Source organism: Molothrus aeneus, chromosome 8 (assembly GCF_037042795.1).
Source record: "Molothrus aeneus isolate 106 chromosome 8, BPBGC_Maene_1.0, whole genome shotgun sequence".
Lineage (NCBI taxonomy): Eukaryota > Metazoa > Chordata > Aves > Passeriformes > Icteridae > Molothrus > Molothrus aeneus.
In genome coordinates, this window is record NC_089653.1 from 25,431,449 (window position 1) to 25,448,989 (window position 17,541).

At 38.7% G+C, this 17,541-nt stretch overlaps 1 protein-coding gene across 4 annotated transcripts in view; it reads right to left on the reverse strand.

Annotated features, from left to right (window-relative positions):
• The window catches only part of SORCS1 (sortilin related VPS10 domain containing receptor 1), a 257,959-nt gene that overhangs the window by 102,390 nt on the left and 138,028 nt on the right, over positions 1–17,541 (reverse strand). For all 4 annotated transcript variants that reach the window (XM_066554121.1, XM_066554122.1, XM_066554120.1 and 1 more), the window contains exon 4: positions 284–442. In XM_066554121.1, the coding sequence (XP_066410218.1) occupies positions 284–442 (159 nt within the window). The remainder of the gene's footprint in view (positions 1–283; positions 443–17,541) is intronic.

Below are 17,541 nucleotides of genomic sequence, written 5' to 3' on the forward strand. Positions count from 1 at the left end.
TTGCCTGTCACACAATATTGCCAAAAGGATGGATGAATAAACACAGACTGCCAGATCAGTAACAGAGGGCTAGGCCCCGGGAACACAGCAGATGCCCACGTCCTTTACTTTGACCTTTACATTGAGGCTTGGTCAATGTTTCCTGCTTGGAAATACCAAACTGGAATTTCCAGAGACTGTCCTGGGGTCACCCCGAAGACTGTCCTGAATGCTCTGCAGCAGTTGCACAGAGAGATGGGGGAGCTCTGGGTTCTCCCCAAGCAAACCAAGCCACGACTCTTACCTTCTGATCTTGGCTGTAGGCTAAGATCCAATCCTCCTGTTTGGGATGGAAGAGCAGACTGTGGATGTAGAAGTTCAGACGGTATTTTTGATAGGTGGCTCCTTCATCAGAACTGATTAATAAGCTGCTTTCAACTTCTGGATCAGTCAGCAGCATAATCTATATGGAAGGGAGAGTGAAAATACAGTGTTTAAGAGGAGTCAGATGGAAAATGAAGCAAGCAGCTAGGAACTTCAGAGAAGCTTATTATATATATTGACCATTACAAAATGCTTCAATGTAATGTCAAAACTACTATAGCCAATTTTTCAGTAATGAAAACAGCATGTTTCAGCTATGTATATAAACACATAACATATGATCAAATAGGCAGAATGACTTTACCACTAGTTAAACCAGACCTAAATGAAGCTGTAGCTTATTTGAAAAATTAAACCTGAAATTTTTAACACTAGAGCACAAAAATTACCAGGCAGGCACAGTGGACTGCTAGGGTTTTCAAGAATGATCTATTGGAATGGCAAACAAAAAGTCAGGTGTTAAGAAAAGAAACCCAAAACACAGAGAGAGGCTGATCTCTAATGGTGGGTTTTGTTAGATTCTGGCAGAAATTTCAGAGAAGGCAGCTTGACTGCCTAAAATATTACCTGGCTGTCTGCAACAAGCAGTCTTGCTTTGGCATGAGAACACATTTGATAACGTGCTGGGTTCTTTCCACCTCCAGTTTCTACGGTGCTTTGAATTATAGATTTGGTAGTGTATCAAAAATAATCTCTGCATAGTAAATTTGATTTCTAGCTTTGTCCAGGAGTGCTAGTTTAGGAGTGACAAAAGATACACGACTGAGAGTTGTAGTAGCTACTTCACCCCATTAGCTGTGGTATTAATTGGTCTGCATTGCTGATGAACCAGTGGCAATAATGAGGTACTCCTTTCATGTGTCTCTGCATGAGGGAATATACAGGTCTGAGCAGTAAATAGACATTGTTCCAGTATTTCAGCAAGCAACAGAGTAATAACCCTAAGGAATGGGAATAAAGCATAATGACTGAAAAACATGAACAATTTTAAAGAATATTTGCCTTTGAAAGGTATTAAAGGCTTGAATCATTAGCATTTTTATTTTATTTTTTCCTAAGTTGCTTTGCAAATGGCAAACACTGATCTGTTTTTAGACAAGCCTGAAATGAAAATATCCACACCTGGCATTTCTCAGAAAAAATTCCTGTCTGGATTTGAGCACTGCACACTTCATTTCCTTCTCTTCTTTAATTTAGGCAGGGAGAGTTAGACACAACTTAACTTGCTACCTAGGAATTATAAGGAAGCATAGCATCTGGTGTCTGTGAGACACCAGATGCTAAAGAGCTATTGTATGTGAAGGTGTAAATACACATATAATCTACACAGAATATGTCTTTCATAATTAAGCAGCTGCAAAATCTTTTTTTCTGTCTCTAGAAAGCTCCTTGGTAGCATAACTATTTGGACTTTGACTTAAAAGTTTGGGGTTCTGCAAAACCCCTGAACTTTCAGATCCTGAATAATCTCAGACCAGTTACCCAGCCCCACTGTATCCCTAACATAAAATAGGGTAATGTTTCCATTGTAGCATAAAGGTAGAATCTCCTATTATATCTGTTTATTTTAGAAATTAGTAATGAAAATGAGAATTTTTAAACATTTTTGTTTTCATTTAACACTTTCAAATATTCCAAGCATATAATTGATGTGATTTCCAAAATAAAGATTGAGAGATAATAGAAGTTACACAGAAAGGATTAATAATCAAAATATCAATATATAAAAATATAAGATACTTTCACTAAGGAGTCTATCCAGCTTCTGAAGCCAAAAATCATGATGTTTATCAGTTGGTTCCTTTTTCTTATCACACTAATTTCTGGGGCCAGGTTCCTATGTTTAATGTTTATTGATTCAGTACTGTGATTCAAGCATTATGATTTTCCTATTTTTATGACTACCTTCTTGAGTGGATTTTGTTTATGTTGCTATTTGGAAATATCACAGCACAGCATTAATTTGGACTAGAGCAACTAGAGCAGAAATAAGCACAAATCAATGGGCTTGATCCAAGCTCCCTGAAGTTAATAAGAGTCTTGTCACTGGCTTTGGATTGTGCCTCTAAGGCAAGCTGTTAATCAAGACCCACTCTAGTCTTACATACTTCCTCCTACCTGGGCAAGGAACTCATCTGACCTCATCACTGTCACATCCAAGCATATCACTGCCTTAACACATTTTGTGTTAGGCCACTCCTCTGAAGTGTGAAAGTGCTCTTATCTGCATTTCTTAAAAAGGGAAAAACTGTTGAGGCACTGAAGCACCTAATACTTCACCCAATCAATAAAAGTTAAGTGCCTAAACAGATTTTCAGACACTGCTGACTTTGGTTTTAATCTGCTAACTACCACCCTGGGCTATGAGCACTTTGTTTTCTCTGCTCTCCAAAAGCCTTGGCTTTGCATTGTGATAACCAGCCATTCTGCAGGTAAAAGTGCCCCAGGACACACCAGTTTTGTTTGTATGCCAACAGCACCTCAGATGTGGCAGAGCTGTGCCACTGCAGTGAATTTATGCAAGGGCACAGAGAGTGGGAGACAGAGCAGGGAGCTGATGGATGACTCTATCCACCAGTCAGATTGCTAACTATGAGACCAGCTTTCAGCATTATCTGCTGCACTGTTGTACCTTGTATTGTTAATCACTCTGCACAGGTGTCATAAAGCAAAGCAAGTTAGAGCCGACTATCAGTCACTACTCGCATCACAGCTGCAGCACCAGGTTTTTTATAAGATTAGAAAAGCAAATTTCATTACAACATATCTGTGTGTAAATAATCAGAGTTACAAGCCCAAAAGATAGCACTTATTGGATAAGTAGAATAAATTGATACCTGTATGAAAAGTAAATCAAAACAAGAGGAAAAGGCTGTGCAAATTTATATAAACCTTTCAGAGCACACCAGGAGTGTGTTTCTGAAATTAGCCCTACAAAATTTTGGGGAAACCTCTGTAACAAGTTCCTGTGTTCTGACTCAGGCCACAGTGATCTCAGAGCACAAGAAATGCATTCCTTTTCAAGGAAACTAAACCAGAACAACCCCTGTCCATGGCAGGGGGCTGGAACTAAATAATTTTTAGGGTTCCTTCCAACACAAACCATTCAATGATTCTGTGATACACCTCAGGAGTGCATCTAATGTTTTCCAACCACTGTTCTGGCATTCAGATCACACTATCACCTTAGCACTACTCTGAAGTCAGACTCTCTACCTCCAAAATGCCCATAGTGCAGATGTCATCTCAACATCAACCATTTCATTCTACAAACACACTTTCACCGAGCTGCACTACATGTTAATATAGTTTCAGTCATATTAGTTTAGTTTTATTGCCTAAGTTGCCTGGAATATAAATGAAAAAGGAGGGAAAGTACAATTCATTTTAATGCTTTTTTTTTGTTGCAGCACATGAAATACAGAGTAAATACTTTTTAGAACTTCCTTTTAAATAAATTAACCCAATTTCTGCTTTGAAGTAGTCTATTACCCATTGACTTTATGCAGCTGATTATACAGAAAATACAACCGGACACAAATGTGTTGAACAAGAAAAGCATGAAAACCAAAACCAGAAACAATAACAAACATTAATATAAGTTTAGCTGCCATAAACTTTAATAGCTAAGAATACCTAAAATAAAGAGATTAGAAAGAAACTATTTTTATCATTTTGGGCTTCACGGTAGAAAGCATGCTGGATTTCCTGAAATGTGAGCTACTCCATCAAACATCTTGCTCTGCTTTTACAGTGCCTAATACAGCAGATTGCTGCTTTCCCAGCTAACACTGTTTTTTGGATGAGTTTATTCCAAACATCACAGAGAAATCAACATGACTTTTGCATATGAAAATCTCACTTTAAATTTATCCAGGTCCTTAGAGCCTGTAGGGAAAGGGAGCCTAGCTCATGAAGTCAAATAAGATTTTCGAAGCATTTCCTTGCCAAAGGATGTGAAATTGCCGTGGGATAAAAGGCTGGAAAATACTTCTAAGATCATCAAGTCCAAGCACTAGTCTAACACTACCAAGTCCACTCCTAAGTCTACACACTTTTCAAACACTTCCAGAGATGGTGACTCCACCACTTCCCTGGGCAACCTGTTCCAATGCTTGACCACCCTTTCAGTGAAAAAATTTTTCCTAGTTTATAATCTAAACCTCCTGTGGAGCAACTTGAGGCCATTTTCCCTCATCCTATTGCTTGTTACCTGACAGAAATTACCAACCCCACCCTATATGCACAACAATAACATTATCAGCTTGCTTGGGCTGTATGTGAAGACTAGGGCCCATGATTTTCATGTTGACAGTTTTTAAACTACCTCTGATTCCACCACTACAAAATTAAGTTATTAACACAGGAGTAAGAAGAGCTATTTTCATCTGCCTCTCACTTCCACTAAAAGCCCTTTGAGGTGGGAGACCAACCTCAGAGTGCCTCTGGTCTGGTTTATTGTTGTCTTAAACAAAAGTGAAGAGTGAGTAGGAGCAAAGACTACTTCTCTCCAGCAAGAGTAATTACTCTCTGCTCAGATCAGTGTTTAGCAATGATCAGAATCTGCTTATTCACACCAGGCAGAGCAAGCACACACTGCACTTCCTACTGCTCCAGATGGATGGGGTTTTTTCCTCTGTTAAAAAAAAAGCCAATACAGTTGACACAAGCTTTTGCAACCAAATGCAAGGCATTCATTAATCATCCCTCTCTAAAAAGGGAGAAACGTGATTTGCTTTCCATAGAAATGACAAATGGAAACCAAACAGAATTTATAGACATTAAGACAGTCCACACTTTTTTCACCCCTCTTTCAGTGGCAACTCTGCTGATGACATTGCCTTTGACAATTACATGTATTATTGCTGTCATCACAAAGAAACCCAGGAATTCTTAGCAAGGGCACTCTAGTTATGCTTCTAGAGATGGAATTGCGAGCCCTATAAACCTGCTGTGAATGCTAGATTTAGTGGCTTAGTAAAAAAAGTCCAGAATTGCTCTCAGGCTTTTATTTTGGCCACTCATATCTCCCCTTGGACCAGCTTTTTGCTAATACTTCTTAGGAAAGAGCATAGTACAAGTGCAATAGAGCAGCATGAAAACAAACACCAACAAATGTATTTCATGGAGTCACACATTTTTCATTCACTTCTGATGTATCAACTGACCAGAAATAGAGATAAAATGCAAACCAGGTCAAATCCTTCACTTTCCTTACCTATCACAATCTTCATGCATAGACTCAACCCTGGTGACCCACACAGAACAAGTAATATTTCTCACAAGACACAGCAAAATAGGAATCAGCAACAGAAACCAGGAATGTCCTACTCCTAACAAAAGCAGGGCATTCCCTACTTAAATTCTCTAAAGAGCTTCATTTTTTTCCCGCTTCTCTGCTTGTCACTTGCATGACTTTAGAGGGTTGTGGGGTTTGGTTTTTTTTTTCACATGGTGACTGATAGCAAGAGAATCAGTGCTGTGGAATCCCCAGATAGTGAAATGTCATTTCTGCCACTTTACAGATCACTTCTGAATTTGGATTGCCTTTTTCAAGTGAGAGTGAGTGTGCATGAGTGAAAGTCAGATTGCTAACTGTGAGATGTTTACACAGTGTAAACGTGTGCAAGAGTGTGTAAGAGTGTGAGTGTGAAAGTTTGTCTGTACAACTGTGTGTGTGAGTGAGTAAAGAGAGAATCTGGTCCTCCAGATTCAGCACTCCACACATGCATTCAAAGAAATGTGCTCTGCTTTTAATTAATTGAACTCATTCATTGCTTAAACTTTCTTAAGACCTAGAATAAGTTATAAAGTGAAACAATCTAAAGGAAGGAACTGCTTTGGTTGTGAAATTTTGAAATAAATTCAACGCTACTGTAAAGCAAATTAGATCTATTCCTTTTACGGGACTGAGGTGCTGGAAGCAGTACATGTTTGCAAGAGCAAACAAATTAAAGACAAAGCTACAGAAGAAATAAAGTAAGCATTTAGTTGGATATTAATAGGAAAAGAGGAGACTGAAGCCTCCATGAAATTTTAAAAATCTTTCCTCATGGGAACATCAGGTAACATCAGCTGCTGTAGAACTGTGCACATGGGTAATGCCACTAAAAATTTGGCCCAAATTTCTGCTTCAAATAAATTGGGTAACAGTATGAGCACCTAGATGAAAACATGAAATGAGCTAGAGCTGACAGTTTTGAAGCTGTCTCTAATGCCAGCTAAAAGACAAGGTTAGTTGCTAAGCAATTTCATTAGGACACCATTAAAATAATACACCAATAATTCAATTGAGGCACTGTGGAGTATTTCATTGCCAAAAGTTCTTGTTAACTCAGAAAGTGCAGCAATTTTGTAAGGAAAGAAAAGACTCCAGTGACAGAATTACTCTTCTAACATTGAAGAAAAAAAGAAGAAGATTGCCTTTGAATGATGACCTGGATCAGAAGTAAGTGGAAATGACCTCTTTAATGCAAGGAAAAGGCCTGGAACGAGTTGCTTTGCAAGTGTTATTCAGTGACTTAAGAAGAAAGAAGTTCTTATTCATACAAAGACTCATAACCCAAACTGATTAAATCAGCTGGCACTTTGCTGACATGGAGGGTAACACACTTCAAACTGCCCCGAAAGAAAACCATAGTCGTGATGACTAGACAGTGTAAGTCAGATTCAGACTGAATCCAGATCCAGAGAGTGGAAACTATCCTCACTTCCCCCAAGAACCCACAGGAGGTCCATAGCTGGTAGGATACAATCATCTTCCTCAATTTTTGGATGTTTAAATGTAAGAGAAATGATGTGGCAAAAGGTTCAGACAGTGAATTCATTCTGTTTGCACCCATGAAAGATTCAGTGCTCATTGAGTGATAAGACAATCTCTTGTCACCAGAATACTAGATGACAAAGGACTATCTTTTAAGAGAGAAAAATTATCATCTGCCAATATTTTTGAAAGCTGAGATTGCACAGTATTCCTAATAAAAGAATTGTTGAGAATTGCATTTGGCATCTTGATGAATGTTGTTTGATATAAAAAGCTGGCTAGTGGATGGAAAAAAAAAATCCATTTATCTGTTCTGTATAATTCAAGATGTTCATAACAGGACAAAAGTGACTGCAGAATAAAGCAGCCATAAAAGCTGTATTTTTTATTATCTGTGGGAATCATCTGTGGTTGCTTTACTAGATGGAAAGAGTGAGTGTATGTATGAACAATAACTTGCAAATATTTTATGTGGTGGTGTGCACTGTATATCACTGAAGTCCCAGGTATAGGTTGGGTCAGTGCAATAAAGACTCAAGAAAAGCAAACATGAGGCTGAGACACCTGTGCAGATTTGATTCAGTTCTTCTCTCCGTTAATCCTACTTGATATGAATGGGGGTACACAGAAAGTCCAGAGGTGTAGGGAGAAGAGTTTTCCTAAGAGAAAACAGCGTCCAAAAACAATCCCTCCCTACTCTGAACGTCACCTGAGCACACCTCGGAAAGCACCACTCGGGATGGGACTGCTCCTGTTCCCACCAAAATCCAAGAGAGGGCAGTGCACCCCCACCAGCCCTTCCTTGACTCAGATCGGGACATCCCTCCGGGGGACAAGTTCCCACCCACAGCCTCTTCTCTTGGTAGCTGAGCTCTGGCAGGAGCCCCGTTTTTAAAAGTGCCTCACCTTGGACCGGACACGAATAGATTCAGATACTTCTTTTTTTTCCATTAAAGCTGAAGAAGTTGCAGCATCTCAGGGTTTTTGAGAGCTGCTGAGTCACTGCTTGTGGGCTGGGCTGTGCACAGAGAGAAGCACCGACCTTCACCTGCTCAAGAGTAACCTGCAATCCCAGAAGCCAGGGCGAATTGCCAAAATATATACTTCTGCTTTGAGGTAATAATTAATCAGAGGATGAAAAAAGATGAGATGGGGAGAAAAGAGTCACTGAAGATTAGTGTCACTTTTTAAATCTCAGGTTTTTAAAGTCCAGATTCCATTTCCGTTAAGCCAGAATTAAATGAAAATAAAGATTCTACATTTTGTCCTTACCTTAGTGCACCTAGTGTTTTAGTGAGGACTGTAAAAAAGGGCACAATATCCTCTTTGCATCATCCTTACCGAAAAATAGAAATGTAATGCTAAAAACAATAAAGAAATCTACTCATTAATGTAACTCAATAGATTACTGCAGGATGTTTCTGAGTTACTTTTGCCTTATCTAGAACTATACAGTGATTTACAATTTAAATTATTTAATTCAGGTACATAAAGACACCTCTAGAGGTCATTTATATCAAACTCCTTCTTCACACTGAGCCAGCTTCAAAGGTACAGTTAAGTTCTCAGGACCTTGTCCTGTCAATATTTAAATACCTTCAAGGATGGAGATTCCACAAACTCTTTGGGCCTATCCAGTCTGGTGCTGTTTAGTTTTCATTCAGTGTTAATTTTAAATACCTAGGATTATATTCTGTCAGTTCTAGAATAAGCGAAAACACCTTCAATTTTACATTCTTTTTATCTTGGATGTCTATCTTAACTTATCAAGAGCTGTGGAAGCTGGAAGTCCTGTTTGAGCCCAAAGCACCAAGGTTAGTTTCACCACTGGGATCCCATAGCAGTGCTGAAAATAGAACTCGTCAGGCTCAGCTCCTAATCACAGGCATAAACATGAGCTCTGGAGCAATCAGTTCTGGGGGAAGGAACATGAAAAGATTAAGCTTCTTGGTTTTCCAAATCTCCCTCAAATCAAATTCTAGATTTTTATCTCTTCATTTCACAGAATGGGTCTAATTTAGTAAGCTGACATGAAATGAAAATTTCTTTTTTCTGTTTCCTTATTACCACACTCTGCCTTCTCTTCATTTACATTTGACATAAAAAGCTTTATCACCACAACCAACTTGAAAATATATTACTCAAAACATAAGTAAAACACAGCAGAAACCTCCATTCTGAAATAAAATCTAATTCATAACAATGACTGATTATTATACTTCGAGAAGAAATAAAGACAAAGGCAAAAAAACTCAGGAAATCTACAAGTACTATAGGCACTTTATTTTGGACAGTGCAATCTAGTTTCAATTATTAATTATCCATTCTTTTGCAACAGATGCTCTGCATTGTACTGAACAAAGAAAAAAAAAAATTAAGCCGAGACATTCTTACAGTCTTACTTGCTTAGGGGAGAAAAAGATCCTCAGCTTTGTAGACATCTGGAATGAGCTGCGTTCATCCATATTGTCCCTACTTTGTTCTGTTGCTCAGTAAGGCATTCCTTTCAGTAAAGAATCTCATGAGATTAATTAGTTAATCTTCACACCAACTTTGTGCTAGAGAAGTAAAGTGCACATATCAAGAGGGAAAATTACTTGGACAAACTCCACTAATCAATCAATGGCACAAAAAGAAAGAAGCCACTTGCACTGTAAGCGTATTATAAACAATAGCATTTCCCAGCCCCAAATACTGGGCCCTAAGGGTTGTTAATCCTAATGAAAGCAAGAGGAAACTTGTGGCCTAAAAGTGTGGTAACCCAAGCAGAGTGACAAAAGGGATAGGGAAAACAGGGGTACCAAGGGAGCAATTTTTCCCTGGAGGGTAAGTGATAAATGCACAATTCACATGCTGAGCCCTGGCAGGGCTCCAGTCCAGGCTGCATGGGTGCTGAGCTACCTGGTCTGGTGGAAGGTGTCCCTGGTCATGGCAGGGGAGCTGGAATGAGAAGATCATTAAGGTCCCTTCCAACCCAAACCGTTCTGTGATTCTGTACAACAGCTATGCCTGGGCAGATGGTCAATTCACTGAACACTTGGTTTCATAGCCAACTGTTTCAAGCCATGCCACTTGCCTCTGGCCAGCCCTGGCACCTGTGTGACACTGTGCTGTTTAATATTTCAGGGTTCTTACTCTTGCCTATGTTTTACAGCACACCCAAAGGGAAGAAACAAAGGGGAAGGAACATCACAAAGCAAATGCACCTTAGACTGGGCAGAGGTGTCCTGCTGGTACCAAGGACATTAATATCCATACCTGCTCACTTCCATCTCTCTGCACCACGATCTTATCCCTCCATGTCTTACAGATGTTCTCAACTTACTTCACCTAAAACCCAGCAGCTGAAACTGTTCCATGAACATGGCTGACATTATCCAAAGTGCTTAAACTAGTCCATCACTTCTCAGGTGGGGGACTGGTGCTTCCAGCAAGAAGAGTCCTCATCAACCCCCTGGAACCCAGTAATAACTTTGAATAGAAGCTGCTTAAACCAGATAGGGTTAGTAAGAAGCTGCTAATTTTCCTTCATCTGTTTTCCCTTTACTGGCAAAATGCCTGGGACTGACTTCATTGCAGCTGGTGGCCCTGTACCTGTCTGAGGCAAATATCAGATCCTTTGGCATCTGCTGCTTCGTGTTCTGAAAGTGAGAATCTTAACTGAAAGTACAACAAGACAGAAATCAGAGTATTCAGTTGCTATCCAAAATAAATGTTCTGGGAGGTAGAAATGGGAGAAAAAAAGTAAAAATACAGTTTTTCAGGATAATTATCAAAGTTTTGGAAAAAGAGTAATTCACATTCCAGGCTTTTCTTTTTTTCTTGAAATTATATAGAATCTATGCAAAAGAAAATGAACACCTATACACAGCAAAAAAAAAAAGGGCAGGAAGTTTACTGAATTGTCTGCAATAATACAGGCTATTTTTCACATAGTGGAAGAATTTTTTCCATTTACTTTGCTCACATTTTTTCTAAAGACCTGGTATTTTAAAATTTAACTACCTGAAAAATAAGGATCCGGTTTCAAAGAGTCATTAATGCAGGATCCACATTTCATGTAGGATTTTTGTTTACCTTTTTGCTGGTTTTAGAATGAGGAAAGGAGATTATTAGTTACTGTTTACTCCTTTAAAAGCTTTTCTGTGGACATCTCAAGTCTAGAAGCTTTATTTTAATATTTCAACAAAGATTTAAATTCTATCCAATTAAAACTGATTCTACCAGCTGACAACTTTAGAAAAGTTACATATTATAAGACACCCAACATAATCATCAGAGTTGGCACTACAATTTCTGCACTGAGTTACAATTCTTTTCTCTTGGGAGATGTCTATGCAATCTAATAGTTCTTAGGGATATTTTCTTATTAGATTTAAATGGAATCACTCTCAAGTAATTATCTACCACCACACATCTACACAACAGATGATGGTAACAGCTGAGCATACATCACTGGATTAACATCAACTTTGTCATGGTACACCTGGTTCTGCTACTTCTTGCTTTTTAGACATGAAGACAAGAAAAAAATGAATTCAGGGACCAGAACAGAACACGAAAGAAGTCTCTTTCTTGCAGGTGTGAATCAGGTCAATTTTCCTACCCTATGACAGTCATGAAAACAAGCATGGACTCAGAGGAGAAAGCAGCAAACACAGCACAGAATCTTCTCGCCTGGTCTGTTAATTTTGCACTTCTCACCATACAGTATAAGGTCTCTAGATTCATGGCACACAGCTCTGTTCTACCATTGACCTGCTTCCAGGCTTTGAGTCATCTGTAACCAGGATACGTGCTCATACAGCTGGAAATTCTCCCTTACACAAGTAACTGTGCCTTTCCCAAATAGATGACATGACACTTTTTGTACCTTTTAATTCCAAAGCATGTGTCTATGTGTTAGCTTTGCTGAAGCTCCATGTTTTATTTCATTTTGGCTTCTTACATGCTAATTCTCAAATGTTCTCTAAAATTTCCACTTAGTTTAGTTTTAATTTTTCCTTCTGATTGTGAATAAAGCAGAGCTTCACTAATTATGTCTACAGCTAATTCTTTTTATGTACATTTATCTGATTTGCTTCTCTCCAAAGCATTTTTTGTATTAATGCATTAATTTCATAATCACTTCAAATTATGTTCCATGTTGCACGAACAATTGGGGAATTAGCATCTGCTTGCAAATTGTTAGCTTGGCTTTTCATTTTTGTTGTTGCAGTTGATGAACTCAAATTATCCATACTGAACGTGCCTGAAAAGAATTCCACCTCCAACAATAAATAATTCTCTTTACTTTCTGTATTGGTTTTTGTTAGGGGAATTCAGTGCAGTTATGCAACAGAATAAAACAGTGTTTTTCCTTATCAGTTTTGGTGTAACAGTTGATATTGCTATGTAGAGTCACTGTCATAGTCACTGACAGTCTTTGCAGTCTTTGCTCCTAGATGCTACTGTGCTGAATTTTTCAATTCTATTGCCATTCTGTGGTTGCCACAATTCAGGCTCTCAAATGGAACCACAGTGTCAAAGACCACCCCTGGCATCCAGACAAGCTCAAAGCGAGCACTGAGCTCACATGAAGCAAGGGCAGAGCTGTTCAGACCCAGCACAGCTGTTTTTCACAGAGGTGACCTCCTGAACCTATTCAGACACAGGGATATGGAAGCTGTTCTGGGCCACACTGAGATGTTACAAGAGCATGAGGGCTAAAATATTCATGAAGAACTGATGCCCCATGCCTCATTTCCCTCCTTGCACATACCACGAGACATCCAAGGAGAATGACAATGCAGAAAATTCAGTGCTCTTCCCCTTTTACTACTCCATTTCAGAGTTGTCAATGCTTCTTCTCCTTGACCTCCCATTCTTCCCTTTCTTTCCACGCAACTTTCCTCCTTCTAAAATCAGTCATTTCCCCCAAATTTTAAAATAAGGGTAACAAAAAGAAAATGATACATCAATCTGCTGAGATTTTGTTACTACCCCACCTTCAGTTCATGATCTAATCTACCTTTACAATGTCTAAAGCAAAGGATCAGCATTCTTGGTTTGTCTTCATATACCACCACAGCAGGCATGATCAATTAGTTCGATACACACAGAAAACCAATTTTTAAAACAGAACTTCAGTTGGTACAAAAGCCTATTGAAGTTAACAGAGCATAATTAGGAGTTAATGGCATTATTAACGGTTGAGCCAACTGAAGCTACACCTTTCTGTCTTCATCACCCAGTGCATAATTTCACCACCTAAATCACCAAGAGAAATCCACTTTTTTTCAAGAACACAGGTTTTACAAAAATACTACAGCAAGGTGTATGTTTTCATGTTATCATCTCCAAACAGAGCCTTCTTTAAGGCTGAATGCCACCTGTCTGTGACATGCTGATGGAAAGTTCAATCCATAACCCTCCTTGGCTTTTTAATAAGGTGACTAAAGCTTTTAGCAGTCAGACAGTGGTAGAACTTGCAAGAAGGCTTTCTTGCACAATAGACATTTTAGTTATTAAAACCAAACCAGGACAAAGCATTGCTGGATTTTTTAATGAATATTGCTATAACAGAACTTATCTTTCTGCTTAAAATGGAGCATAAAAGGAGGAGCATTAAAACCTACTCATTTTAGGTTTTATTTTTTAAAGGAATGAAAGATGTTGGGTACTTTAAAGTGACCTTCCTAGCTGTGTAGCTGATCTTGCCAAATCAGAATCCTGCTCACTATTAGACTAATTGCCAAACCTGCATAGAAGCAATCCTCTAGCAAAGAAAGAGAGGAATCATACTTAGCAGCAGTTTTAAGACTATAGAATCTATGGTATTTTTAGTGACTTGATGCCATGGAGTCAAAGATCTGCTTCTACCCTTAGCAATGTTCTGTGAGAGCATGAACTGTCCTTCTGTGTCATACTTCATGTCAGGTATTTGGGTGTCTGCTCACCAAACATCAAGGAATGTTTGAGAGGCCGAGGCACTAACGACTTCCAGCAGAGCTATTACTCATGCGATGACAAAGGAAACTTGGACTAAGCCTGTAATGCTTTAATGGCTTCTCAGAGCTGGATGTTAAACCGTTTGATAGCTCACTCCTAATTACGGAGAGTATGGAAGCAATTTAACTCAATCAACTGGCTGGCTTCAAAGACCCAAAGACCGAGTTGTATTTCTTTATCAGGAGCCAGTGATCAGTATCAGCTTCAGTGTTATCAGCACTGATAACACATACCACAATGGCCGTTGAGTGTCAATGACTGCTAATGAGAACTTGATCAATAGTATTTCTAATGATGCAATTCTGACTGTAATGGGGCTGCTTCTGATGAAAAGGAAAATAAGTTAGGAATGATCAGACTGTCAGCCACGGCAAATTCCAGTGCTGCCTATTTCTTGCTATTCCACATGCTGCTTAATATGCAATTCCAATTGTTTCTGCATTATCCAACTCCTCATAAAAGACTCCAAAGATCACAATGCCTAGGTGTTTATAGCTACTATGCTGTAGAACTCCTGAGTTACCTACTAATGGTTTGTTTTTTCTATTAATGCCTAGTGGATACAAGGTGAGAACAAAGCTACTATTTTTTACCATTCAGGCAGTGTCAAACAGGATCATCCATTACCAGCATTTTCTCACACAACCTCCTGGAGGGTGGACTCCATATACAGACAGATATTAAGGTCCAGGTCTGTCAGCTGCTCAGTGATACAGATGAGGGTGTTTGATTGGATGCTCCCAGTAGTATTTCTACATCTACACTCAACATCTCTGGTTTAAGCTTTCTCTCCAGCCACATTCACCTCACAAGCAAAAACCAAATAACAGACCATTTTGACCCCTGGAAAAACTATCCCCACTGCCGTAGGGGGAAACAGTATAATACAGTGCAACTGATTTCTCTAAGCTCTTTTGTGCATAAGTTTAAACAGTGCCCCCAACATATAATTTCAGGTGGCAGTTCATTTCATAAAGAAAGCATGATTTGGTAAACTAGTGATTGAAAGAACACGCTCTAGACACATTGCAGAGAAATCACACTAGCATGACAAAAAGTGGAAAGCTGAGGAAATAGATTCTAACAATGTGACTACAGAAAGGGTTTAGATAAGTGAAAAAACTTTCACAACAAATATGATTGGTATGAAAAACAGAGAGAACAGAGGTGAAGCCAAAGAACACTGTGAAGTCCCTATTTTTCTGGATCTTTGCTGTCATAGTCAGCTGGAGTCATAAAAGAGTCAATTATATTTTGTTTGTGTACTGCAAGTATTAACAACCCCAAAACACAGGGATCACACCAGTGAAAGACACCAGTTTAATTTCACTGCATGTGTGTGGGTGAATTAAAAAACTGTCTGCAATGAGAAGGCTAGAAAAGAAAAAACTATGGCTATACAAGTCAATTCCCAAAGGCAATATAACTGTCTTATTTATTGTACATTAGGTGCCCCTCACTCTCACTAAGGCTTAAGCACCACCAAATTTATCACACTGTTGGAGGGAGCACGTGGACAGTTAGTAGGCAGTAGTTAACATGTTGGAAATTGACAGCCCAAGGTGCTTGACAGTCATTTGTTACAGAGACATAACCAGAAGCAGAAAACAATCAGGGACTGGCAATCAGAAAAAACAGAGGCAAAAAAATCAAGAGTGTTCATGGTCTTGGCAATGAATTCTAACCACAACCCCTTCTTATGAATATGTCATTAAGCCCAGTCATTACAGATAAACGGAGGATTCAAAACAAAAATGTATCCTTCTCTAGATGAGGAACTAACCCTGCTAAAAGAATACTTTGGCTGCGAATAAGACCAAATCACACAGAGAGACAGAGTTCATGCTGGATTTTCTGCTTCCCTCAGTCTAGCAACAGGAGAATCCTCCTCTGGAGACCACATATGTTCTAGGGGAATAAAATCCTTGAGGATCCAGTAGTGTACGCTTAACACCCAGGTCCAAGGAAGAGAGGATGGATTGATATTGTCATGTCAATAAACTTAAATATGTTCTTACTGACTACAGTGGGTCATCAAATGGTGCTCAGGATTACAAGTGGTGTGATTTTGTAATAATTATTGCATGTGGTGAAGACATCCTTTTTCACATAATTACTTAATCTTCTTGAGTCTTTCAAGGTATTTGCCATTCTCATCAGCTGAACTGTCACTTTATAAAACAGAATTCATTGAATTAGAGCTAGGAACATGACAAATAGCAGACTTTGCTAGGACTTTTTATTGAAAAATTATTTGGAAAGTATTTCCTTAATAAGTTCTCATTATATTATTCTATTGTACCCGTTCCATCAAAAAAATGTCAGAGATGTCTTTTTCCTCACTTTCCCAAATTCTAATGGATAATGATGTACTCAATTGTTAACATTCAAAAGCAGAGAAATTATTAACATTTGTATAAACGATTTGTGAATTTTAGGGGTTTTTTACTTTAGAAATAATTGGTATCAAATTTACATCAATCTCATAATGATAATTACATTTATCTAACATTGATTTCTGTGGGGCAAATGATCCTCAGAAAATTTGATTCCCTCATGTATTCATTGAGTTATCCTTTGAATATCAAAAGTATAGCAGAAATTCTCACCTTCACTTTTAATCATGGAAAGATGAGGCATAAAGCAATTAAACAGCACATTCATTAAAAGACTTAAGAAAGCCTGTGCCAAGGCTCAAATGCTCAAGTGCAATATCTCAAACAGAAGACTTTCCTTCTTCCTATCACATATTTCTGGGCCAAGCTTCCTCTCTGGGAGACAATCAGGCTATAGACACACTGTCAACAAAGAAAAGTGTTGTTGTCAAACACGAACTTTGTGACATTTCAGTCCCAGTTTCTGAATAGCTTTGAATACAGTGATTCTCTCCTTTTAGAAATAAAGTTAGAATCCATCCAGCTGAATGACTCAGGCTGAGAAAATATCTGAGGCAGAGATTACATTACTGAAAGTTGGAGGTGGAAGGGTTCCTTCCAGGTCACCAGCTGCGCTGCTATGTTTTTAAAGAATATTTAATATATTTTGTATACTTTTTTCGTTAACTTCCAAAGTTCCTGAATAAGAGGGATGTTTATTGCAACTTTTCATACACTGTCACTGAGAAATAGCTTCCTAAACTGACTGGCACAAAGTCTTTCTCAACTGCTTTATGAAAAACTGCCAAACAATGCTGCACCTTCTCTGATGTTTGTTCCAAAGCTCCCTGGAGTCAAGAGGAGCCTCTCCTGAGGATTCAAGCTAGTGGAAGCCTGAAGTTTTTTGTTAACTCACAGAACACAAAGCAGTAAATGGGTATCCCCTTGCCTCAGTTCAAGTGCCTGAAGTATGGATGCAGACAGACTGGATTTCAGCCATGCATGCAGTTTTTAGCCAGTGAAACCCCTGGACACCGAAGCGAGCAGCTC